This window comes from Cinclus cinclus, chromosome Z (assembly GCF_963662255.1).
Source record: "Cinclus cinclus chromosome Z, bCinCin1.1, whole genome shotgun sequence".
Classification (NCBI taxonomy): domain Eukaryota; kingdom Metazoa; phylum Chordata; class Aves; order Passeriformes; family Cinclidae; genus Cinclus; species Cinclus cinclus.
This window is the reverse complement of record NC_085084.1, coordinates 16,156,888-16,182,477: the sequence shown is the minus strand read 5'-3', so window position 1 is coordinate 16,182,477 and position 25,590 is coordinate 16,156,888. Positions and strand designations below refer to the sequence as shown.

Genomic DNA, 25,590 nt, shown 5'->3' with positions numbered 1-25,590 from the left:
AAAGAAGCATTTATGAACAGAGAGGAAAATATAATTTTGCTATTGAGTTTGCTACTTGAGGAAGAACTACACTTGGAAATTTTACAAATGATACTTCCATAGCCTTTATTTTGTAGGTGTGTTTCAATAGCTCTGCTGCTAGGTGTATTTAAATTCTCAATTTATCATTTCTCTTCACAATTGAAAATAGATCTTACAGAAAATTAACTTATATTTGCAGTATTTTAGTATTGAGAGAGCAGGTTATTCTTTCCCCTTTGGAGTCATTGGGACACAGAGGCAACTGGATGTCACAAATTAATTAAACTCGGACAGCCAGGAACTTCTTTAATGGTACCTGTAATTCTCTGAATTGATGTTGAGCCAAATCTCAAGATCTTGATGGGTCTCTCATTAAAACAAAAATCCACTCAGGTAACTAGGAATTTTGTTTGCTCAAGACCTGGAGAAGTGTTTCAATTTGGCACATTGTGGTTTCAGTACTTTGGCCAAACCCTTATAGACCAAAAAGGCAATGAATCTTGATACCATCCAGTCATTAGCAGACTAGTTTGATCTGACAAGAGAGATGGTATGAAATCTGGACTAAAACAAAAGAGCAATGCACAATATATACTAGCTGAGAAATCTCTTTGCAGCATTTTAATTTTTTAATCTTCTGGAGTCAAAGTGCCCAGTAAACCATGAGTAGCTTGCCCACAGAAAATATTAAATGAACAGCTATAGAAAACTATGAAAAAAAAAAGGTAGCTGGCTATTAGCTTTGGCAAGTCCTTCTTAAGAAAATATGAAAAGACACAGCCATTAACTTCAGTTATTCAGTCTTGGAATCCTGCTGGATGCTTCAAGGCAGGCAATGATACCACAACAGCTGGAAAAAGGCAAGCATTCACTGCTGTGTGAGGCAGAGATGGAGCATGCAAATGATTCCAGAATACATTTTCTCTCTGTCTTGCACTTCTTTGTATTCTATAAAATGTGTCACCTGACTCTCATTTCCCAGTAGCCAAGATCTAGAGGAAATATGACATTTTCCTTCAATTTTCTTTTACAAAATGAGAAGCTATACCTCTACTAATCAGCAGTTACCTCATAGAAGCAGAAAAAAAGACAAGAATTTAGAGGATAAAAAAATCCATTTGCAAAAAAGCATAGATTTCTAACACCTCCAGAATCCTGTACTAAGTCGTATGGTTGTTTACTTCTAAATTCCCTTGGAAATTCTAGTCCAAACCACACTTCATAAAATTTATCAAATCAGCAATTGTGTGAGATGACTTTGATGACTTTAAAAGTGCATTGAGCACAGTAATTTATATGTATAGTTAGGCAACAGTCTTTGTTTTGTTCAACTCTAACCATTTGCAATTTAATATTCTATGACTGCAGGATAGTGTATGATTAGAAAAGTATGTATATATTATGCATGTACAGACTCATATTATACAACCACAAGAAAAATCATATTTCATCATGCTATTTCCACCAAATTTTAAAAACTCTAAACACTTTTCTTTTCTTTTCTTTTCTTTTCTTTTCTTTTCTTTTCTTTTCTTTTCTTTTCTTTTCTTTTCTTTTCTTTTCTTTTCTTTTCTTTTCTTTTCTTTTCTTTTCTTTTTTCTTTTCTTTTCTTTTCTTTTCTTTTCTTTTCTTTTCTTTTCTTTTCTTTTCTTTTCTTTTCTTTCCCTTCCTTTTCTTTTCTTTTCTTTTCTTTTCTTTTCTTTTCTTTTCTTTTCTTTTCTTTTCTTTTCTTTTCTTTTCTTTTCTTTTCTTTTCTTTTCTTTTCTTTTCTTTTCTTTTCTTTTCTTTTCTTTTCTTTTCTTTTCTTTTCTTTTCTTTTCTTTTCTTTTCTTTTCTTTTCTTTTCTTTTGTCTCCTCTCCTCTCCTCTCCTCTCCTCTCCTCTCCTCTCCTCTCCTCTCCTCTCCTCTCCTCTCCTCTCCTCTCCTCTCCTCTCCTCTCCTCTCCTCTCCTCTCCTCTCCTCTCCTCTCCTCTCCTCTCCTCTCCTCTCCTCTCCTCTCCTCTCCTCTCCTCTCCTCTCCTCTCCTCTCCTCTCCTCTCCTCTCCTCTCCTCTCCTCTCCTCTCCTCTCCTCTCCTCTCCTCTCCTCTCCTCTCCTCTCCTCTCCTCTCCTCTCCTCTCCTCTCCTCTCCTCCTTTCTACTTTTCCTCTTTCCTTCCTTTCTTCCCTTTCTCCTTTCCTTCTTTCTTTCCTCCTTCCTTCCTCTATTTCTTCTTTTGCTTTCAACTGTTATCTCCTGCTGACTTCAAAGAAGGAAAAGAAAGGTGTACAGAAGTTCTTTTCTGCATATATAAACAGTTGTTGAGGTATCAGCTGATCCCCATAATGTAATTAACTTTATCACATTTAAGTTCCGCAGTTTATTTGCTCTTTCTAAAAAGTGTGGTGCTCCTTTACCTGTCATTAAAAATGTTTTCCTTCATATTTGCCTGTTTTTTTCCAGCTTTATGGACAAGTCTTCATATATTTAAAATACTGAGTTCTTATTAGTCTTCATGATTAACTTTGAATTTTTATGTCCTGTTGTTTTGAAATTTGCTTTAAAAGTAGAATGAAGCTGTCAAAGGAAAGACAATACTAAGTACACATTAAACAATGCATATCAAAGTTATGAAAATCATCTGAGTCAAAGTTAGTTTCTATGAAGCCCAAATGATGATGCTTTACAAATAGGTGAAATGGAGATCAGATATAAAAAGTTAGAGAAAATAGAAACATTAACATCTTGGAACATGCAAAATTGATGTAGTACTTTTTTCTGCTCCAGCAAGTCTGTGTCAAAGCAGTTAAGACTGAGAAAAAGACTAATGGACTACACAGGAAAGAAAAGTTATGATAAATTGAAAATGAGGAAGTGAACAAAGACAACAGCTGCTAAAGAGCAACATATAAGGAGCTGTATGTTAGGAGATATTCACTTAAGAGAAGAGAAAACTGACTACAGAACAGTTTCATGAGGCTAGGTGTCCCAGTGGAGTATCTCCCAGGACAGGCTGCCAGCCCCATACTATCTGAAAGACAACTGTTTTTGGAGAGGGTATGGTCTGTCTCTCACAACAGCCTAATCTTTTTAGGTATCTTGGTCATAAAGCTAACAACTTTGTTTAAGCAGTCTGGGATCAGTCTGGCAGGGTTTACAGAAAGGCTGTTGTAACCCAGATATAAGAAAGAAGGGTCCATTGCATCATGGTGGTATGGTGTCACATGCCTTGTCAAGTGACTTGGGTGGAGAGTGACCAAAACCCATTTGCTCCCATGCACATGTATTTTACATGTGTATGAGAGAGAGAGAGAGTACACCCAAGAAAGACATTATTATTATTATTATTGTTGTTGTTGTTGTTGTTGTTGTTGTTGTTGTTGTTGTTGTTGTTATTAGTCACAAGGGAAAAAAACCTTGCTTGAAGTGAGTAGTTCACATGTTTCTGTGATTTCACTTTGCCCAATAATAAATCCTTTCTATGGTTTCTGTCTGTAGGTAAGGCTCAAGGCTGATTGCTCATTAGCTACCTGTTTACAGTTTTTGCCATCAAATTTTGACAGGTGCCATCGGGTGATTCAGCTGTGAATTATGCTCTGCTTAGGAATTGCCAACATCCAAGTGAAGTAATGTCAGTTCAAGAACTGGTCTGTGCAATGTCCTCAGTGAAGTGCTTCACCATCCCAAATACCCTCAGTGTTAGAATAGAGATTTTTAAGATAATAATAATAATGATAATAATGTCCTTATATCAAACATTGGTTTAATTTTTTAAAAAGGGTGTAAGTGTGAAGACCAAGGGCATTTAGTTCTAGGAGGAGTGCCAGCTGAGTGATGCTATTTGAATGGGCTCCAAGGCCCTGACTCAGTTCCCATCCCTTAGACGTCTGGTGCCACGTCAGATGTGATGCCCTATCCCCCTTGGCCTCCATCTGTCTCTCCAGAAGGCTGCAGGCCTCCTCCTGTGCTGCATCTACCACTTCAGGCAGATGTCTTAGGTACTTTAGGGCATCTAGATATTTACGCAATTAAACAAAATCATCCCCTAAACCTTCAATTTTGTTCACCTAAGAATACAATTTGGCTCAAAAACACAAAGCATAAAGTGATAATACTTTATCACTTTATCACTGTGAGTCACAGGTATGAAGAAGGCTTGCTGTCCAAAATCCCATTATAGCCAAGGAGAATCTGGTCAACAGAATCTGGAAAGCCACATGGATTTTACAGTAGGCACTTACTTTAGGTCTACTGTTCAAAAGCTATTGCTCATAGCTAAACTCAAATATTTTAAGCTGGACATCAACCACGCTATGTATCCTAAGAAAAGGATGCAAGCACAGTAGGAGCTAATGCACAGGAACATAGTCAGAAATCTCTGATACTAACCCATAAGAATTCAGAGCACAAATCAGAAGCTGAATGAATCCAAGACCAAATGAACAGTTTTCAACCCAAAAATTGTAGGTGTTCAAAATTAACAAAATAAACAGAACAGGACATGTTCTGATTTGTCCTGGAAAATGGGAGAACACAAGAACAAAGAAGCTTCATCTGATATATATCAAGTTCTCTCCATGTTCTCCACCTTCTCCAGTACTTGAACTTCAATGGATTTGCATATTTATCAGCTGCTTAGGACTATCTATACATTGATTCATACACTAACTATGTAGGATATGTAACAATAGCATTTCCTAATCATGGCACAACACAAACCATTTTGACAGCTAAGAGTAATCTGAATACCAAATAATGCTCACACCTATTTAGGCAGAAACCTAAGACCTTAATAAGCTGCAACACTTTAGGCATTTTAAATGTAGATCTAAAGAACTGTGAAGATTTAAATTACCAAGTAAGCATCACACTGGTCTAGGCAACAAAATGAATCATTGTGAATCATCTGGCAGAAACTGCAACTCAACTTCAAAGCAAAAATTAGTGGCTTGGACCTCTGGGTGGAGGGAGCTATAAAACACTAACATCAGCTTTTGTATGTAGCAAGTTCATTAGAGAAAGCTAACCCTGCCCAGTACCTTGTATTAGTAATTTAAGGACTCTTCTTGCAACTCACCTTCTTTTCCTATGCTCTTTCACTGTAAATGCAAATGCAACAGGTAATACCACTGTAGTATATGAACACATTTTCTCTCTGCAATAGTCTTTCCCTTTTTTACTTTGCTCCCTGCAGCAGCTTTTTAAAAAATCCTTTTTCAGGCACAGCACTCCCAGAGAAGGGTTTCAAAAGAATTCTCATGTCATTTGACCAGTCTCCTCTATATCCTTCTTCTCCTTGCTCTGTTCAGATCTCTCATGATGTTAAATTGTGAGGACTGAACTAAAATCAATAGATGCCCTGAGTCTGAGTCTCTGAGAAGTGGGCATTTGGTGGAAAGCTGCAGGGTTCCTCCTCCTCTCTTGCACTCTGCTCTTCTAGTTGCCCTCCAAAGCAGATGAAGAGAAATCATTTCTTCGCGTGTGACTATTTGGAGACCCCTTGCTGAAAACAGTCTGGAGACACACCATACCACCCAGAAGAAACAGCTGATTAAAAAATTATTCTTCAAGTACCAGAAGGCCAAACTCTTGTCTAAAATCAAGCCTTTCCCAGTACTCTGGCATGGCAAGAAGATGGCTTTAACCAAACTACACTCAAAATTACAGTTGAAACAATGTGTTCAAATCTTGATTATAGATGAGAGTCAGACCCAGGGTCTCTCAGTCTTGTATAACTCAGCTGTGGGTATGTCTGCATGCATGAAGAAAAGAATGAAAGTGGACTAAGAAATTGCCACCTTACTTAAAAAGAAATAATTAAAAATGGAATGCAAAACAAATCGGCTAACTCAAATGGCAGAGAAACACAGCCCATACAGGAGAAAGAGCCAAACTACTGATATCCACTCAGGATGGACAAAGAAGGACAACCTGTGAAAAGTCCTCCCTTCAGTTTCTCCAGAGTAGTAAGTGTGGGAGTTCAATAGACATTAATCATATTCCATCCTTTTATCTGATGAAAAACTCAAGACGGGGAGAGGGGGAATAATATGACTGAGAGAAGCCACCTACCTTTGGGATCAGATTTTGCAATGAAATATAACCAGTTCTTTGTTGGAGAGGTTTTGAATTCCTGGGTCTGTGTAAGAGGGAAGTTAGCTGTGTTTCTTTATTTTACAGTGGGAAAGATTTCCATCAAACCTCTCTGTCTCAGGATACTTCCACCACAGAAGGAGAAAATATGTATTTCTTGCAGCATAGGTATATTACAAAGCTGTCCTTTCAGACAGCATGTAAATTCAGACCTTTGATGGTCAACACTGGTGCCTCTACCCAATTACAGGCTGTGTTATTAGAGCTCTCAGATGTGTGAGTGCTCTGTAATAATTTCATTTTAATATGATTAATGTACTTCACTTTCAAGATGATTTCTTGTGTTGCTTTGCAGAGACAGTTTACACCCCAGCAGTGGTTAAACTTCACAGGGTAGGTGAAGTGATTCATACATATATGTTTTGTCTCTAAAAGACTTTGGCATCCAACAGGACAAAAGACATATTCAGAAATGCAAGCCAACTTTGTCATCAATAAATTAGATGTTGAAATACAAAAGCCAGATTCAGAGGCATGAAAATTATTTAGTTTAATTTATATTTAAAAATATGGGAGATATACACCACAGTGCTCATGAAATTGTTCAAGATGGTTTTAACAACAGTCATTATGTTAAAAAATGAAACTTCTCCTTGTGTCAGAGATGAACTGGGAGGAAACAAAGAAAGAGAAGTAATTCCTGCAGCACCTTTGTGCCCTTCTGGAATTACTGCTCATCCTTCTTTCTTTCAGCAGCTCCCTCGCTCCTTTAGTACAAAAGGTACCACTACCTAATGAAACAATTAAGGCCTGACAGCTTAAATACGCTCTTCTGTTCTTTCCAAGAATAAGTGCCAGCCATCAAGACAAACTATACCCACTGCTTCACTATCAGCAGAGTCATTGTTATCGCAGATAGAGTGCCCTAAAAATAATCTGTACGTGCAGCTTCATCAAGTCAGGTCATGTAAGCCCTGCAGGGTAGACAGCACTGTACTAATTTTATTGCTCTATTTTTGAACATGACCTCCTTAGATCTTCTAGATCTTCCCATATAACAATGCAGAATTGACATATTGCATTCAAGATTTTATTCCCAACCACAACCAATTTTCAAATATCTTACCCAGTTAGTACATTTGCTATCCAAAGCTTGGAGGAAGTGGTTATATTTGCTTAATGACACCTGTTGTGGTATTAATGATGACTTAATGTCATCTATTGGCTGCTCAGGAGTCATGAGATGAAATCAAAATTCATATCTGCAAGATTGATCTGTGTTACCAGAAGTTGCAAAGGGAGGGTTTCATTCTGTGTTACCTCAGATACACTAATGGCTGGAAGCCACCCAAGTATGATTGTCTCTCAGAGATAACACAAAAATTCTTAGGTTTCTCTGGTACACCTGAGGAATTTTATTCTCTATAGCTCTCCTATCAAAACACCAAGGTCATTCAGACTAAGAGGTATAATGCTAGCAGAAGACACAAAAATAGAAGAATTGCCTGTATTTATCAAGGCAAATTGACAGAACCCCACTGAAACATAGATTTACACCAAGCTGCAGCTCTTAGATTACCATTCATATTTGGATTTTCTACAGTAGCTGACACTGGGCAGGTACATACATTACAGATAAACTTTTTCAAACATAAACTGAATAAAAAAGTACTTTTCCTCCCCTTGCATCTATTCCTCACCTGAAACAGTTTCAAGGCAAACAAAAAGTCGTTTTAGTTGGTGTATAGTGGTGGTTTCAGAAAATACTGAGAATACATTCAGTGTTCAGCATGCGCACAATAAAAAGTCACGGAATCCTCTGTGAGAGGAAGGTAAGGAAGAGGAACCAGACAGTATTCAGCAGTTTGGTGTAACAAATTACTTAGATATTCAAATTGTAATTTTTATCATAAGCAATCCCATATTGGCAAGGGTCAGACAGGAATATCTGTTTGGAACTTCAGGCAGAATCTGTGGACAGCATTCCCAGTACCCGGCATAGTATGCCTTGAAATATCCACACTCTTCCCTTTCAGGGGTGAATGATGGTTTGGGTTTGTGTGGCAAGGTTGTCACAGCAGAGGAGAAGGGGCCTACAGGGATGGCTTTTGTGAGAAGCTGTCACAAGCTTCCCTTGTCCATTGATGCCAATCCTAGCTGGCACCAGGGTGGAACTACTGCTGGCCATAGCTGAGGCCATCAGTGATGGTAGCAGCTGCATCTCTGGGATAACAAATTTAAGAAGGGGGAAACTTTACTGTGTAGAAGCAGCTGGGATGGTCAAGTGAAAATATATGAGAGGATCAGCTCTGCAGACCCCAAGTTTAGGGAAGAAGGAGGGGCGGGAGGTGGTCCAGGTGCCAGTGATGAGATTTCCCTGCAGCCCATGGTGCAACCTGTGGTGAAGCCCCTGTGCCCCTGCAGTTGTGGGAGATTTATGGGGAGCAGAGAGCCACCTGCAGCCTGTGGACACCCCACACTGGAGCATAGGGATGCCCAAAGGAGGCTGTAGATCCTGGAGAAACCCAAGCTGGAACAGGTTTCATGGTAGGACTTATGAACCTGTGGCGTCCTAAGCTGGAACAGGCTGTTCCTGAAGGACTGCATACTGTGGAAAGGACCCACACTGGAGCAGTTCTTGAAGAACCATAACCCGTGGGAAGAGCTCATATTGAAGTTCATGGAGAACTGTCTCCCACAGGATGGATCCCATTCTGGACCAGAGGAATAGTGTCGTGGGGAAGGAGTATCAGTGTGTGATAAACTGACTGTAGCCCTCATTTCCATCTTTCTGTGCCAGTGGTGGGCAGGAGATAAAGAATTTGGCAGGTAAGGTAAGTCTAGGAAGGAGAAAGTGTTCTCAGAAAGTGTTTCAAGAGTTGGGTTTATTTCTTATTATTTTACTCTTTTTTTTTTTTTTACAATGAATTCAGTTAATTTCACAGAGTCTGTTTTTCCTGATTACAACTGGTGACTGATCTCCCCCCTTCCCTGACTTCAACCCATGAGCCTTTTGTTGTGTTTTTTCTCTCCCCATCCAGTTGAGGAGGTCATTGAGTGGCTTTGGTGAGCGCTTGGTATCCAGATAGTGTCCAACCACCACAGCTGGTCACACCATCCCAAGGAAGTTTAAAGAGAGGTAATGAGATCATGGAAGACACCAGGTTGTCAGAAAGGTCTGGTGCCTGCTGCACTGTATTCCATTGGCTAATCCCCAGCTGGGCTTATTCAAACTTGACAGGGTGCAGAGTAGGTTTTCTTTTATTTTTTTTTAATTTTGCCTGATTATATCTTTGTATGCAAGGGTCTGGATCTAGGTGTTGTTGTTTCTTTTATTGGGAAGGAAGGACAGATGGACTTTGGTCCAATATTTGACTTGCACATTAGAAGTTACCTAATTTCTCTCTCCCATACCTCATTAGCTAAGGAAATAGCACTGAAACAGGATGTAGAGGTGGCTAATGCCTCCTGTGCTTGACTACTTCCACAAAAATGTATACACTTTAGTTCATGTAAATGATCATCTAACCTAACACAGCAGGATTATGACCTGCAGGCAACCTTGTTCATCTCGTTTACAAAGGCTTTTCTGCCTGAATAAAATTGGCTTATTCCAATAACAAAAGTTTGCAAAAAACAAAGAGCATTTCTTCATAGGAATAGAGCATAGGGATATAGCTGTGAGCAGGACAGTTTTAGGCACTAACATGTCTGTGTGGACGCAGTGTGTCTAATGTACAGGGCTCCAAAGACATTGGGAAGGTTAGTTCAGGTAACTTTTTTTGCTGCCCTAGCACAGCCAATACTGCCATTAGCCCATTCAGCCAGATGACACAGAGCCCAATCTTACATCATGTGAATATACTCAAGGAATCAGTGTTAACTGGTCGATGCTGAAATTCAAACTTGACAAACTGTGTACAGCCTCCCTGTTTCTGTCTGCTGTTCTGTCTGCTTTCATTTTGTATTCTCTCTCTGTCCCATGACTGATCAAGACAACAGCAAACAAAGAAGGATGAGAGAACTAAGGTCTGTGTTTATCAGACACAGTCTGAAAGACTTGCTGCTCTTATAGAAAGCAACCCTGATATCTACTCTTGTCATTGGGCAGTTCAACCTGCCAGCTTCACATTTGTGTCACTAGCATTTTCCTAACTATACTCAGAAAAAGGGAGAAATGACACACCAAAAATTTCTTAGAAACATGTTCATAACTTTTCTGTTTGGTTGGTTTGGGGATATTTTTTGTTTGTTGATATTGGGGTATTATTTTGTTTTGTTTTGGGGTTTTTTGTTCTTTTTTATAGTCAGAAAGAAGAGTGCTGAAGAACACCAAATTACAGAGCTGCCAACAAATATATTTGTTTGAAACATATATTTATAGCTGGGCTCATGCTGGACAAAATAAAAGTTTCACACAAATCAATCAGAAGTAATTTTCATCTGTCTCACTACAATATGTTTATGCATCAAATCCTGACAGGCCGAGATGCCTCCTCAGTACAGCTTTTGGAGTTTGAAGCCTCCACACACATAAGCCTCTGAGAATTTTGTTCTGGCAATTTGTGTTCAGCCATCTCTGTTGATGTGAGGTTCAGAAGTGCTGCTAAATGGCAATTCTACTGGAAAGCAAAATTGTATCTGTGCTGGGAGAGCTTAAATCCTCCCAGTAAAAAAAATGCAGTGAAATGACCTTTTCTTCTGTTTGTTCTGTAGCAGCAGTGTGTTCATGTAGTGATCTTCAGGGCTTGTAGCTGACTATTTCTGCAGGACATTGGCATTCACTGCCTTCTTTGTTTCTGCATGAATATGTAAAAAATAAAAGTGTCATGTTGTTTGAACAGATTTCCGGTCAGCCTTAATTTAGAACTGGAGTGTGTTCACATAGTTGGCTATTTCAAAATACCAGTCTATTCCAAAAGGTTTGCTCTTTTTAGTTAAGGGGCAAAGAAAAAGAGTTGGTGACACTAATTCTTGGGGGCTGGAATTATCATATCAAACAGTGTTCTGAACTTGGGACATCTCAGTGTCTCTTCATCTGGTTCATGTTTTTGGAACAAACAGTGCATGACTTAGACTCAGTTTTCACACACATCATAAACTCCAGCCAAAGGGAAAAATAAGAAGTCTACATTGTTATGACATGGCTATAAATACAGACATTGAATTATAACAGTAAAATATGTTTTTCAAATTGCAGCTAATTTTAAAATAGCCTAATCTGACTGTCTACAGAGTGTAGAATTATATTGTGCTGTTCAAACTCTTAGTAAATTTTTTATGCCTTTCAGCCATTCCTAATATTCCAAGTTTTAAGTTCTAACAGCCATTGAACAGGATTTATATTGCCATGTGAAAAAAGAAATGGGAAGATTTGCTAAGTACTCTTGTTTGCTTCAGGTGGGTAACTGGTGATTGCCCCTTCTTCTGCACACTGAGTTTTTGGTGTCTGCTCCCTTTTGTGATGTTAGACAGGGAGATTTAAAAAGATGCCATTTGGCAGGATATTTTAGAGAGATTTGTGATGAGTGGTTTTTTGAGTGTGAGACATCAAATGGTTTAACAAATGGCTAAACAAATGGTTTTAGCCTCTCACCTGTATTTCTTAGTGTATGGGGCTGGAAAAAGCTGCATGTGATCTGACAGCAGAGAAATAAGTTTGGAACAATACTTAAAGAAAAGGCTTGAGGAATAAAGTAAGGTCACTGTCCATCTGATGGAAATCATATTGAGTAAATAAATTCAGTGAGAGGTCAATGAATTCTGGTTAAGGAAAAACCCCCGATCTTTGGACCAGCAAGAGACAGTGACTGGAAGCCATTTAAAGGGACCACATTATTTGTCCTTGCCTTTTTCTGGCTGTGGTGGTTTTCTGCTCACATAAAACTAGTTGAATCTTACAAGGAGAGTTTTCTGATTTGGGGGATATCTACCTATTGGACAAAATGCTCCATCCTTTCACCATTATAAAAATGTGGCTGAAGTAAAGTTAATTACAATATATCAAGAGTTTCAAAGGAGCAGGCTGGGTGGGGAAAGGAGCAGAAAAACAGTGTGTTAAAATATTTTTGGGAACCAGCCAGGGAGCAATACTAACCTCTGATCATAAAGGTAAAATATGTTTGTCTTAGGGGGTTTTCCTGTCTCTCTGTTTCCGTGTGGAGAGCTAGGCTGACTTAATATAGGAAAACCTCAGTTTGGGATGAGCTGGAAACTTGGCAGTCCATGGAATGGCTGTTGCCTCTGTCTTCACCTGCATGTCCCCAGTGGACCCTCATCCTGTTGCAGTCAACTTTTTTAGGCAAAATGGACTCTCTTTCCTGTGTTCAATAGCCAGTCTTGGCACAGTGTGTTTACACTGCTCCTTAGAACCTGGAGCATTCTTACTGATAAATATGTGCTTGGCCACAGCCATGGTCACCTTCCCGTATTAAAGACAGTCTATCCAAAGCTCCACTATGAGCTTTGCTTGTGCAAAGGTATTTCAACCACATGTTTGTACCTACACCTTATGCCCTGCACAAAAAAATTTGTCACATGATCTCTTCTGGCCGCCTGTCCTGCAGCATAATGTTACTGACAGGAATTCTCTCCAGCCTGTTTACTGAGAAGTGTCTGGTTGCCGGAGCTGGGCAGAAGGGAGAGACTGCACTGGCTCACAAGGAATAACCAATGTATTTCCTTTATTCTGCTGTTGTTTCCTACCTATTCTTGCTCCCAGTCCATTAAAAAAACTGTGTTTCAAAATATCCAAACTCTGCCCCTAAGTTTTTACGTCTTACTGGGAGAATTAACAATTCCCTGAAAATAAAAAGATAGGCAAATTACACAGCTGAGTACATACAGCACAGTGGTGTGTGAGTGTATTTGTTAGTACATGGACTAGGACTTTTTACAAAACATACTTTGTTTGATGATACAGTGCTTAAATTGGATTCTTTCCAGCATGCCCTCTAGACAGAATATCTACTGAATACACTACCTTCTCTCCTAATTTAGTTGAAGACACATGAAATGTTAAAAGCTAGGGATCACAGCACAGCACCAGGTGACCCGTTCAGAAAGTTCCTCTCTGCTTATTGCTAGAGTTCAAACACTTGCATTGTTTTCCTCTTGCCCTTATTGTCAAACAGTGAATACTCTGAGGTTAGATGAGGCATGATAGCTTCCATACTATGAGTATCACTCATTCTGTATATGCAATAAGTAGTGTATTTTGTTGATATAAACAGCGCCCAAATCTGGAATGCTAATGTTTCTTGCCTAATTTTTCCAAATGGAAACTACTTGCCCAATGAGTCACTGTGTGTTTTCTTCCTCCTTCAGATGATTCTTCTCAGGAGTCTCCACGCCCTGATGCTCCACCACAAGAATGGTTCTCTTTTTCATTTCTCTGTAGGATGTCCAATTAGGACATTCTTTCATTTCCCATCTCACCCACACCTACCCCTCCTAATTTCATTGCAAGTCTGAATGTGTTTTCTTTTTCCATTACCAGAACCATCATTTTCCAATTCCTCAATCACAGGTTTAGTGCTGGGATGTGTATTACGAGGACTTGTCCTGGATTATATATGTCCCTGCTCTTGCAAATACAACAGGAGCTTCACATGGCAAAGATGTGTGTTTTCATTCTAGTCTTGCCCACAACAACTTCTTCAGACTTCTTGTTTTATTCAGAAGAGGGGAAATACAGAGACTTTGTAAAGTACTCAGCTTTCTGAAGCAGAAGCAGGTAGCAAACTGTGCTACATCTCAAAACAGAAGAGATTTTCTTTTTCTTTAGTGTATTAAGCCCCACTTAGGACAGTTATCTGTTGCCTAAGACAGCTGAAACTAGGATAGTATCTGAGATTTTAATTTACTCCTTTGAAATTTTCTTGTTTTATTATGTTTGAAATAAAGTAAATAGCTTCCATGGTGGCTTCTGGGACAAGTGTTCACTGAGAAGATGCAAAAAAGCAAAGAGTTGACAAGAACAATGGCAAGACATCCAGGTAATTATTGTAAGATAACTTCCTCCAAAAAAAAGAATCTGCTTGTTTCATAGCAAGCTTATTACCCCTTAATGAAAGTTTTAAAAATAATTTTAAAAATGTTTTAGTTGTTTAAAATTTGAAGGATTTTTTTCTTCTCAATATGCTGGATGAAACACCAAATAAACCTGCACATGCAGAAGATGGCAATATGGTTATTCATTTTAATCTGCAGTTAAGATTAAAATCTTCTATTTCCCTGATTGTTCATCCATTAAATCAATAAAATTAAGTAAAACTTTTTAAAAGCACACATCTGTGATTTCAAGTCACAGTTTTGCTTAAATTTAATTTCCTTTTTGTTTTTTCTTTTAGGAAAAGCAGGTTTATTTAATTCTTTTTTGTTCCTCTCAAATATCTGTGATATCATCTGCCTGACTTATCTAGGCTGCAGTACCCAGTCCTAGGCAGCTTTTCCAGGCCAGCTCTTACCTGAAGAATTTTTCAGCTCCTGTTTTGAGGGTAAGGCTGTCATCAGTGGCCCAGTCTGAGGCCTGACCTTCACAAGATGTGTAGTAAAATGTGGCAGGCACCCTTGACAATCAGCCCTGAATATCAGCCTTGAAGGGCAGGTTTGGCCAAAGATCAAAGTTCAGGCCAATGTTTTTTGGCATCTTCAAATGGCAAAAGTAGGGAATGCAGAGAATTTACCCTGGATCCCCATCAACACCTGCATTGAGCTGGGATGGCAGCAAGGCAGACTGTCGACAGCACAGCACAAGGGAGGAGCTGAGAGAGAAAGGCTGAGCACATCCTCTAAGTAGGAGTTTGCTGGTTTGAGGTTGCTTATCTACATGTGCATCTTCTGACACCTGCTCCCACATGTCCAGCACACCAGGGTATAGTAAACATGCAATAAACCCTTGCTCTAAAAAGCATCAGATGGTAAAATGCTCAGAGCCCCCTCCAAGCACAATGCTTTAACGCTGAAGAAATCAGGCTTTCAGCAGCTGCAGACATAGGCAAGTAAAATGAGGTCTGTGGTCTTCAGGACCTTGCTTTCCTGTTTCTCCCCAAAGACGGAGCTTAAAGCATCACCCTTCAGCATGACTGAGCTGGCACAGGGAGTTGAGTGGATTTCCCTTTCCTATGGTAAAATCAAGGCTCATGAAAACCAGGCTGCTTTGACTTGCAGCCCCCAAACTTCTGAATCATGCTAACACTTGTTAGCCAGTTGCCGCTGAAAAGACCAAGCAAAGTGGCAGCTTCAGATTCAAATGCAAATGCTGTGGAGAGTTTATGAAATAAAAAATCGTGTTGAAAAGTTGAAGGTCCTTTTTTAGTCAAAAACCCAGATTTTCCTCAAACCAAGCATGCAAGAGGTGGCGTACAACCAGTTGTAGATAAACACCTGCTTTCTGCAAAGCTATCTGAGGGATTTGCATGTCCCGTCAGACTAATTTTGGTGCTAGAAGAAGGGAAGGAAGATTGCTCAGTCTGCTTCTCTCAGGGGAACCCTGCAACAGAGAGAGGTTGCTACATTAACCACTTCACTGTTTTGTACCAATCTTGTTATCTGGTCTTGTTAAAACCTTTATTATTCATGGATGCAAAAGTCTGATCATTAAAGCAGCATAAATATTCATACCATGTGCATTTCATTTAACTGCTTGGCAAAACTTCTCTGGAGTACCAGAGTTTTGAGGAAACCTGGCTAATGAGGCCAGAGCACAGGAAGTATGCATGAGTTTTCCATTCTTTTTACCTGCAAATAAATGCAGAATAACTAATGAAATAAACAACCACAAGAGGGGTACGTATTCACCAGGAAGGATGATATGCATGCTTTGGCTTCTGTGCCAAGGAGAATGCAAGGCCTCTTGTAATGCAATTATGTGCAATAACCAGGATATTGTAAAACTAAAGTAGAAGGCATGATGAGCATCACTACATGGGTTTATCCAGCTTTCCCTCACATTTAAAGTCTAACCATTAATATTGTGCATGGTCCACACTTTTGTTCAATCCTTTCTTAAGGTAAACTGCCATTCTTCTCTCTGCAGCTGTACTAAATCAAAATATGCCTGAATTTCACCCTGTGAAAGTCACTGTATCCACACTCTTCACTCATGCTCCAGCTTCAAGATCTTCTTGATGGTATAGACAAAACAAAAATTTACTCCCCAAAAAACTTCTAAAAACTGCCATTTAAATATCTGCTACACAGAGTACTCAGCAGCTGGGGATGACCTCTCATGAGGGCCTGGTTCATCAAAATCCTGAGCTGCCAGCTCCAAGGGCAGCAGCTCTGGGAGAAGCCTTGCAGAGTGCAAGACTTCCAAGTAATTCCTGGTTTAGAATATCAAGGTGTGGTGTGTGTTTTTAAATGCTAGGTGAGCTTCCAAAACTGAGAGGTGTTAGCCTGATTCAGTGGGAAATCTTTCCTTGATTTCTGCATGCACAGATGAGAGAACACAATCAGGAACTTTCCGGGTTTTGAATTTCATGTTTTCACAAATTTCCACAAACAAGCAAATCTACTCACATGCAGTTTGCACCAGTAACTACCTTCTGGGCTTAAAATCTGCTGTATACTTCCCACTGCTTCTCAGCCATCTGTGACTGAATGAGCTCTTTCTTCCCCACCCCTTCTCCACCCTCATTGTAGTGAACAGAAGCGTTGGGATACACGCAGTGCTATGTAATGTACAGCATGCTAAGTTTCCACGGAAGCATTCACACCCAGCCAAGGGCTTGATTCTTCTGACCCTCCTCAGACAAGGATAGTTGCTGAAGGATCACAGCTTGTCATCTGCAGTATGTAACACTCCATTTATTCCCAATACCCAGGTGTAAAAAGATTGGGACTTCAGTATTACATCAGGGTTGCCTGTTAGGCCTCAAGATGCTTTGCTTCTGCTGTGTTCAATTTCTAGGCTTGTTTTTGTCAGCTATAGGTAAAGTGGCAGCGAGGAGAGAAAAAAACAAAGCCTCATAAACTTCTTGGACTGGTGGTCAGTGACTATTCAAGCAATTAGTTGAGACACCCTAACTTACAGTACATGAGAACAAAAGGCACAATTCATTCTCTGCTGAACAAGGATCAAAGGGATACTTTTACCTTCTGTATCCTATTGATTTACTTGACCTTTTCTTTTACAAATACCATTCAGACAAAAATCTCTGCATTGTCAACAGCGCTTTGACTGTGGATAGATAAATGCATTTAAATGCTAAAATTAGTACTGAAAAGTATATATTGGCAAGGGGGCAAGTCCCACAAAATAGCACTTGGAGAGAGCAGGCTTCAAATGTAAGAACTCAGAGACCGGCTCTGTCCAAGAACTGTGACACATGAGATTGTAAATACAGCAGGAGGTACCTTCCATCCTTCAGAAATACATTACAAGGTGGAGAGGCATCTAGAAATCACCCTATACTCTTGATCTTGAATGCACTGTATGCATTCACAAAGTGCTAGGAAAACAGAAAATTCTTCTTTCCCTCCAAACACGCATCTAGCTTACCACCCTGCAATTTCTCATATTTATACTCCTCCTTGTGTAATCAAATTACATGAGAACTTGCTTGAAGAACCATAATAGGAAAAATAAGTGTTTCAAGATGTGCTGGTGGCAGCTAGAGTTATCTTGTGGTTTGAATTCTTCCAAATGATATATGACTGACAGTATTAGTCAGCTAACAGATTTATCTGGGGGAAAGGAACCAACAGAAAACCTACTTAGCACAACAATTTTTGAAGTACCTCTTCTCTTCTAATTTTTCTAAGAGTTTACTTTTTCATCCAACCAAGACTTTGCTTTAAAAGCTTCTATGAGATCTAAGAGAAAATTCTAGCAAAAATTCAAATTGGTGATATTTCAGGTTGTTCAATTAACAGAAGCAAATCCAGTGTGCTGAAAACAAACACAAATAGCCATGTACAAGAGTTGTCTGCACTGCAGCCTATGCAGTGAAGACTCAGTCTTGGTTTGGGCTCTTACGCATATACCTGTAATATAAAGTTGAATCAGGTTTTAAACTAATCTTCCCAGTAAGGGAAAATGCTAACAAAAACAAGGCTTACAAGGAAGGAGGCACTTTTCATTCCTGTGCTGATAAAGCCTGTAAAAAATATAACCATCCCTGTTGGTTACCACATCTCTTACCTGTACAAATCAAAGTTTTGTTTTAAATTAATAAAACCACTTTGGCACAAAACCATATTATAGCAGTATGATGAATGCCTGAATATTCTTAAGGATGCCCTCACAGGTAATCCATGAACAAGAATATTCTACAGAAGGGAAGACGAGGGAATACAAAGGCCCATTGTGCACACTAATGCAGAAAAATGAAATAAAATACCATTCTCAGCAAAAGCAGAGTGTCTTCTGAGCAAAGGCTATTAAGTGTGTCAGACTGTAGGATATCTTCTGGACATGGCTATTATGTTAAAACTTACTAAACATGTGTCACTTATAACCCTGTCCTGGTTGTAATATCACAACTCCAAAGGAAAAAAATGGTGCATCAATTTTTGTATCAAATACTCAGACACACTTTTCTTCTTACTGAGCTGTCATTTCTCATTTTTAAAGAAGGTTGGAGTAAGTTATAATCAGTATTTGCTGCCCTGTGAACTAATTAAATATAAAAAGTTCTCTTTGAGTTTAATGCTAATACAGTGTAATTATAGCAATTTTGAATGCACAGTGAATGTACTACAGGTTTTGGTATGTGCTCCCCACCTTTTATGACCTAAATTTTCAGGTTCAACCTATCATTTGAGTAGCAAGCAGATACTGCCAAAGACAACTATTTCAGACCTAAACACAAGCCAACACCAATGCAGTCCTGTACTTTTTAAGAGGCAGTACTATATCAGACTCTGGGGGCAGGGTGGAAGGAAGGAGGAGGAGAAAGCCACCCAATTTCTTGCTTCCACTTTTCTTCCCCTTCCCTTCAGGAGGAAACCTTGGTCAAATTCTCACATTCATTAGGCTCAACTGCTCTGAGCCTTTTTGCTAAAGAAAGATATGGCTAATATTCAAAGCCACTTCTAACCTCATCTCTTGGCCAGTCTGAGAGACATCCTGAGAGAGAGGGACTACAGCTGCCCTGTTTGCACAATTCTGGGGCTGGCTCTACTCTTCAAGAAGAGTTGCACCTTATCCATACCCAGGGATGGAAGATTGCTTGCAAGGCTCATAGCAGGGCAAAGCGATGATGGAACCCATGTAATGCACCAGCACTTACCTGATACAGCTCCTTACTCTTCTAAGTATTTGGAATAGCTTTGAACACATTAAAAAGGTTGAAGAGCAGAGATCTGCCAGGACACTGGAGTTAGAGCTGTAGGTACACAGTCATGCCCATAACGTGCGTTTTTCACCCATTCCCACTCATACTCCTCTCATTGCCTGTCCTGTCCCTGGAAACACTAAAGGTCAGTTTGGATGGGGCTCTGAGGAACCTGATCTAGTGGAAGATATCCCTGTTCATTGTGGGGGCATTGGACTAGAAGACCTTTAAAAGTCCCTTCCAACCCAAACCATTCTGTGATTCTGGGTAAGGCAGGTACAAACAGCCCACAAAATGAAAATGCACTTAATTAAACCAGAATGTAGTGTAAACAAACCAATTAAAATGATGAAAATCTTTAATTTTATTTAAGTATAATTGTACGGACACGTGTATATACAAATACAGATCTTATGGGGCAGGGGGTTTGGATGTTTGTTTTTTTTCTAACATTTTCTTTTAAGTTTATATAATGTAAGCATTTCAAAAACAGCACTCAATGAATAAGTGCAAAGAAACTGCAAAGCAGGGCAGTACAAGCACAGGACCACACTGAGCTGAACTTTCATACCCAGATGCATACACAATGAGTGTCTTCAATGGGGTGTCAAGAGTAAGCATGGTAAGCGGATTTCGCAGACTCATGGGTAACCTCCAACATGCCAGCATCTATTAAACTGTACAGACAATGGCAGCAAGCCTATTGTAGGGAGATTTGTCTCACATCTGAGAAGCTCAAGGGCGAATGCATGGGAAAAACTCAGTGATGCCAGACCAGAAACAGATCTGCCCATTCACAGCTCCAAATTCAAAAAGGAGGAGAGTGGGGGAGGAGGCAGGGCAGGAAGAGGGCAGAGAAGTGTGGAGGGTTGTACATTAAACTGGTGATTACAAAATCCAAGTGTAATGAAAAGAGAGGGAGAGTTAATACTCTAAATCTCTGAAAGTGACTGAACCATTGCACTTCTAAGGCAATGGATTAAGTTCAGATTTGAGGGCTAGGGGTGGGTATCAACAGGTACAAATACAACCATTTTCCTTCCACAGTTATAGAGGAAAGGAAACAATCTACTGAACTACTCTCAGGACTTCCCAAATTTGCTTCTAGATCTTTTTGAACCAAGTACATACATATATCACACATGACACTGGCAAGATCCCTTCTGGAAAAAAACTATTCATGGGAACAAATCCAGAACAAAAACAGGAGGAAAAAAAAACAAATTAAAAAGAAACAAACAAAATAACAGAAAAGTTGTTATATCCCCAAAGCCTTTTTAGAAACAAACATGATACAAAATAACAAAATTAACACAGAAACCACTGGGCTCCAACATAAGACCTTTAAACACCGAGGACAAAACATTGATCATAAAAAGTCATGTTGTTCCAGGTCTTGACATTGTGAAGTCTTGCAACAGATGAACAATTTTCAAAGATGAGTCCTGTATGCTGCAGTGTCATGGCCACTTGTCTCTCAGTTCTCAGCCATGATCACACTTGATGCTTCAAAGCTCTGTCTTGTAATCAACACGTGATTTTAATATCCTGAAAGTCTATTGTTCTCACTTACAAAAGACATAAGAATCAAATTAATACTTTATTATCAAACACTATATACAACAAAGGTTGCTAATAATACAGAATTTAAAGAACATAGCTTTATGTTTTACTTGTCTTTCCTTCGCCATCCAGGTAAGTACAGTACAAAACAATATTCTAAACTAACACGAAATGTTACCTTGTCTATTGAAGGATACACAGTATCCACTAAACTGACTGATCCCTATTTTGCCTGCTTCACATTGCAATGCCTTTGGCAGCCAGGAGCGCAGGTCATGGGTGTAAGTAACCCACTTAGGCTGGGGAGAATCAGTACCTCAGACTTGAGCAGGGGAAGATGAAGGGTAAGGGAGCAACAAACTCCTTAATTTTTAGCAACATATGCATTTAAAGCATCCAGAGGTTTGCAACACAACACAAAACCCACCAACATTTATGTACTTAGTATGACTGGGATTGCCTAATGCCATCAAGTATGAAACTGGCAGTGCCTGAAATGCTGTTCCCAGCCATGCTGGGCAGCCTGGAGATCTTGGCTTGTGCTGTCCCTCACCTATGCAGCAAGGCTCTGGGACAATATGAAGTTTCACGAGGAGTAACGCTAGTGACAATCCTTTGCTGTGGGTAAATGTACGTCTTCAACATCATTCAGAGACAAAGGATGACAAATGAAGTCACCATTTCTACATCAAATTTGCACTACTTGTGTGACTGCGTGCAATTACTATAAATCATTTTAATATGGTTACACATCATGCAATATTATCTGTATTATGGTTAATAATCCATTTGATAAGGTGCATTCTGATTAAGTTTACCTCATCTGAAGTTTTTTTAATTCCCACCTACAGAAACTAATAATGTGTACATCAAGAGAGCACCTTAAAGAGAGCAAAGTACCAGACAGCCTGTAATGAGATGATGACTTTCCTCACTGTTTGGACTGTGAATCTTTATCCCATGCATTTCACACTAGAGCAAATTTCCTGCATTCCTCCTATTAAGTACAGGCCCTGTCTTCATGAACATATATGATATCAGGCAAGCCCAGGTCATAGCTCAGCATTCATAGAACCTCCCTTTACATAGCAAATTTATTTTCCCCTCTCCCGCCTCAATTTCTGGAAGGACCTTCTTCATTTAAAGATAAAAAGCCTATGAAGTGCTGTCCACTAATGGCATCACTCTACTTTGTTACAGCATAATTTTTCTTTATTATTAACATAGAAAAATTTTGTTTTTCTTGAATATAATCCATGTTTTGTTTCACATTTCATTTAATTACTGCAGTTTTTGTCGGAAAAGCTGTGTTTCAGTCTGGGTCTGAAATTTCACTGACGATGCTTAGCAGTTCAAATTTCATGGCAAAAAAATAGCCTAGCCAAAAAATACCCCAAGGCTTGCACTTCCTGGCAAATTACTTTTTAAAGTCTTGTTAGCCAAGGCTTAGATTCCTTAAACAGGGTCACTCCTAATTCCACCAAACAAGACAGTCCCATTTCCTAATTGCATCAAGGGTTACCACTTCTCTCACATGTTTAAATAGGACAAGCATATATACTCACTCTCAGCATAAAGTATATCTAAATAATGTCTTTTCTATTCTAGTGGATTTTTAAAAAAATATTTTGTTAAGTCTTTGGGAGCCCATCTAGTTTATCTCCAGCTGATAAACACGTTTCCTCTACTCTTCAAACTGTGCTGGAAGGGGAAAAGATAAAAAAATGAACATTGAATTCATATTCCACACTTCTTTTCTTTCCCCCCACCAAACAATGAATGCTATTAGACTGCCCTGGCTTCTTCTACAGGTGATTCATTCCCATGATTGAGGAATTTACAGGAGAGACAAATCAAGAGAACACTGGAGATCCTGTGTCCCAAACATGTTTCCTCTAGCCACTGATGTCCTCTTTTAGCATGTATTAACACCCAGAGCAGCATCCAAGGCTATCAGCTACTAAGTCAGTGCTGGGGAAGGTCACTTTATTTTCAAAAGTGCCTCTGCATTTCAAGAAAAAAATTTTAGCACCACGGTGATTTGTTTTAAAATAAAATAAGCCGGTGTGCATTATCCCCTTAAAACGAAATAACAGAGGCACTCACACCCCCAGTGAAGTTTCCTAAATCTGACCTTGCCTGCTGTGAGCTAACATTCCTAAATACTAACTTCTTCCTCTCACCAAAGACTGCATTTCTACTTGTGAGCAAAAATTTTACTGTCAAAGATGTTTCAAGACAGTCCTATAAGAAACATAATCTTCCCCTTTCAGAAGCCTGTTCATTTAGAAACTTCTGGAGGAAATGGTGTTATATTATGTCTATTCATAGTATCTCCCCTCCAGTCCTGACATGGTGACACAATGCCTTGCACGACCATCTTACAGTGCTGAATGAGAAGGCATAAATATTCTATCACAGAGAAAGACTCCCAGGTTTTCACTCACTTTCCTTATCCCTCACTGACTGCATCGGCCACAACACTTTCTTGTCCACATACAAATGACACAGTGAGCTAACAGAGGTGACTTCTTAAAGGAGAATGCAGAGGAAAATAAGAATCACTAGTGTCACTATTATAGTTTGGCATTTTCATTTGGAGTCCTTTTATTTATATGGAGGGGTTAAGAAAGTCACAGGGTAGGTAGGGGTGGGTGCTGAAGCTAGTTATCCCCTTCAAATTTTTGCTGAGTTCAGGCTAAAAGGGAGAAGAAAAGGGAAAAATAACAATTTGACATCTGCAAAAACAATAAAGTCCCTTTCCTGGGATGAGCAGTTAGGTGGATCTTTGATGTTCCAAGACCCTGATATTTTCTGTGACAGGTTGCCGGAGCATACTGTGCTATAATATCAAAAGCATTGCCAGGAGGAACAACAGAGTTGCCAAAAGTCGGCTGGGTATCCTTGGTGTCTGTGCCGCGTTCTCACCACGGGATGGCTCGGCTGACTCATGTACAGTATCATCTGTTCAAACAGAAAGCATACATTCCAATGAGATTTTGCATCCTTAATAAACTCTCACTGAGCTGACAACTGTAAGTAGATTTCAGTGCCTTTATGAAATAGGCCAATGAACCTTGTGCTGTCATTGACTTTCACAAGCGTGTAATACCTCGTTATGTAACCAACTTGGGGCCAAGTCCTTCATTTCTTACTGGCAAATCTCCCACTGAAGACCAGAGGAGCTGAAACTACATCTGATTTCAGCAGATTGAGGAATGAAAGATTCCTCTTCAGTAAAACACCGTGGCTCTAGCTTTGGATGTCTCATTAGATAGCAATATCATTTGGGAGGCAGCTAAATAAAAACAATTCTCAAGGGTTGCACATGCCCAGAATTAATTTTGCAGTTAGTCCCCTAATTCAGTTACAGATTTTGGCTCCTGAATTGGAAATTACAGCCAGTAAACCCAACCACAGATGCCCCTTCCATGCTCAAAATATCCACTGAAGTATGTTGCATCTGGGGATGAGCAGATCATTCTAAGATCATTCCTTCTTTCTTGAAACAAAAATGTAAAGGTTAACACATGACAGTCGACAATTTTATAGCATATATACTGAATCTGGAAAATCTCACTACCTTTCATAGTACACAAAATAGAGATTTACATATATGCTGCTAGAACTAATGAAAAAAGAACCAGCTGAGTTAGGAAAACATGCTTATCCATTAGTGGCAGAAGAAAACAAGGTAGCAAATACTAAATTTATTATACACAATAAAGCCCTGTTAATTTTTGTAAACTTAAGATCAGCCTAAAAGCCACAGCTTGTAAAATAGAAAAGGTAGGCAAAGTCAAAATCAACTTTGGTGTTGCTACCACAGTGGTATTTTTCTCCACAAAGCCCTCCATATCCTCTATATCTAAAGCTATGTAATTTAGCTATTCAAAAAGCAATCAGTCTGAAGCTTGCCATAAAAAATCAGATGTTTTTCATTACTAAATTAAAGGAAAAAGACAAATCTTTTTAGGAAGTGTGAAGTGGCCTCAAAAGGTATCTGTAAGTTTATTTTAAAACACCAAAGTTTCCAGCAAAATTAATAGTATCTCACCAATTTAATGCAATAAGCTCCCTATTTTATAAAAGATATCAATGTGTTTATGATGTTTCTGTCTCATAGCTCTAATCTCAAAAAATTTCACTGTCAGGATTACATTGGGTGAGAACTGAGCAGTTCCAGCTAGACACACTAAGGGAAGCAGGAGTCAGGACACTGAGATCACCATGCTGCTTTGTCATGAAGCCTTTCCTGTTTCCTGGCTTTAGCTACAAGCAAGCTCCCTCCCTTTCATACTATTGACACCTAGCACAAAATCAGGAGAGCACTCAGAATAATTTAGGTTAACAGGCTCTTCAGCCCCAGCTCAGTTACACAGCAAGATGCACAGTAAACTGAATTAGCAATTTATCACATGTACTTTCTCCAGCGCTAATTGATGCTATAATCACATAAGGCTTATCAACAGGTTTCAGTGCTGCTCAAGGCAGAAGTATGAAAAGCAAGCACAGATTAGCTGTAAATATGTTCATGTTTTTAAGAAGTAGACATCTCTTCTTGGTGGTGCCAGGAAATAGCAAAAGAGGCAAAGGGCAGAAACTGTTGCACAAAAAGTTGCACCTGAAGAGGAGGAACTTTTTCACTGTGTGGG

At 39.3% G+C, this 25,590-nt stretch overlaps 1 protein-coding gene across 2 annotated transcripts in view; it reads right to left on the bottom strand.

The window, feature by feature from the left end:
• Nucleotides 1–23,777: 23,777 nt before the first annotated feature.
• EFNA5 (ephrin A5) overlaps nucleotides 23,778–25,590 on the bottom strand; it is a 202,569-nt gene continuing 200,756 nt past the window's right edge. For both annotated transcript variants that reach the window (XM_062513348.1, XM_062513349.1), the window contains one exon: nucleotides 23,778–23,899. In XM_062513348.1, the coding sequence (XP_062369332.1) occupies nucleotides 23,778–23,899 (122 nt within the window). The remainder of the gene's footprint in view (nucleotides 23,900–25,590) is intronic.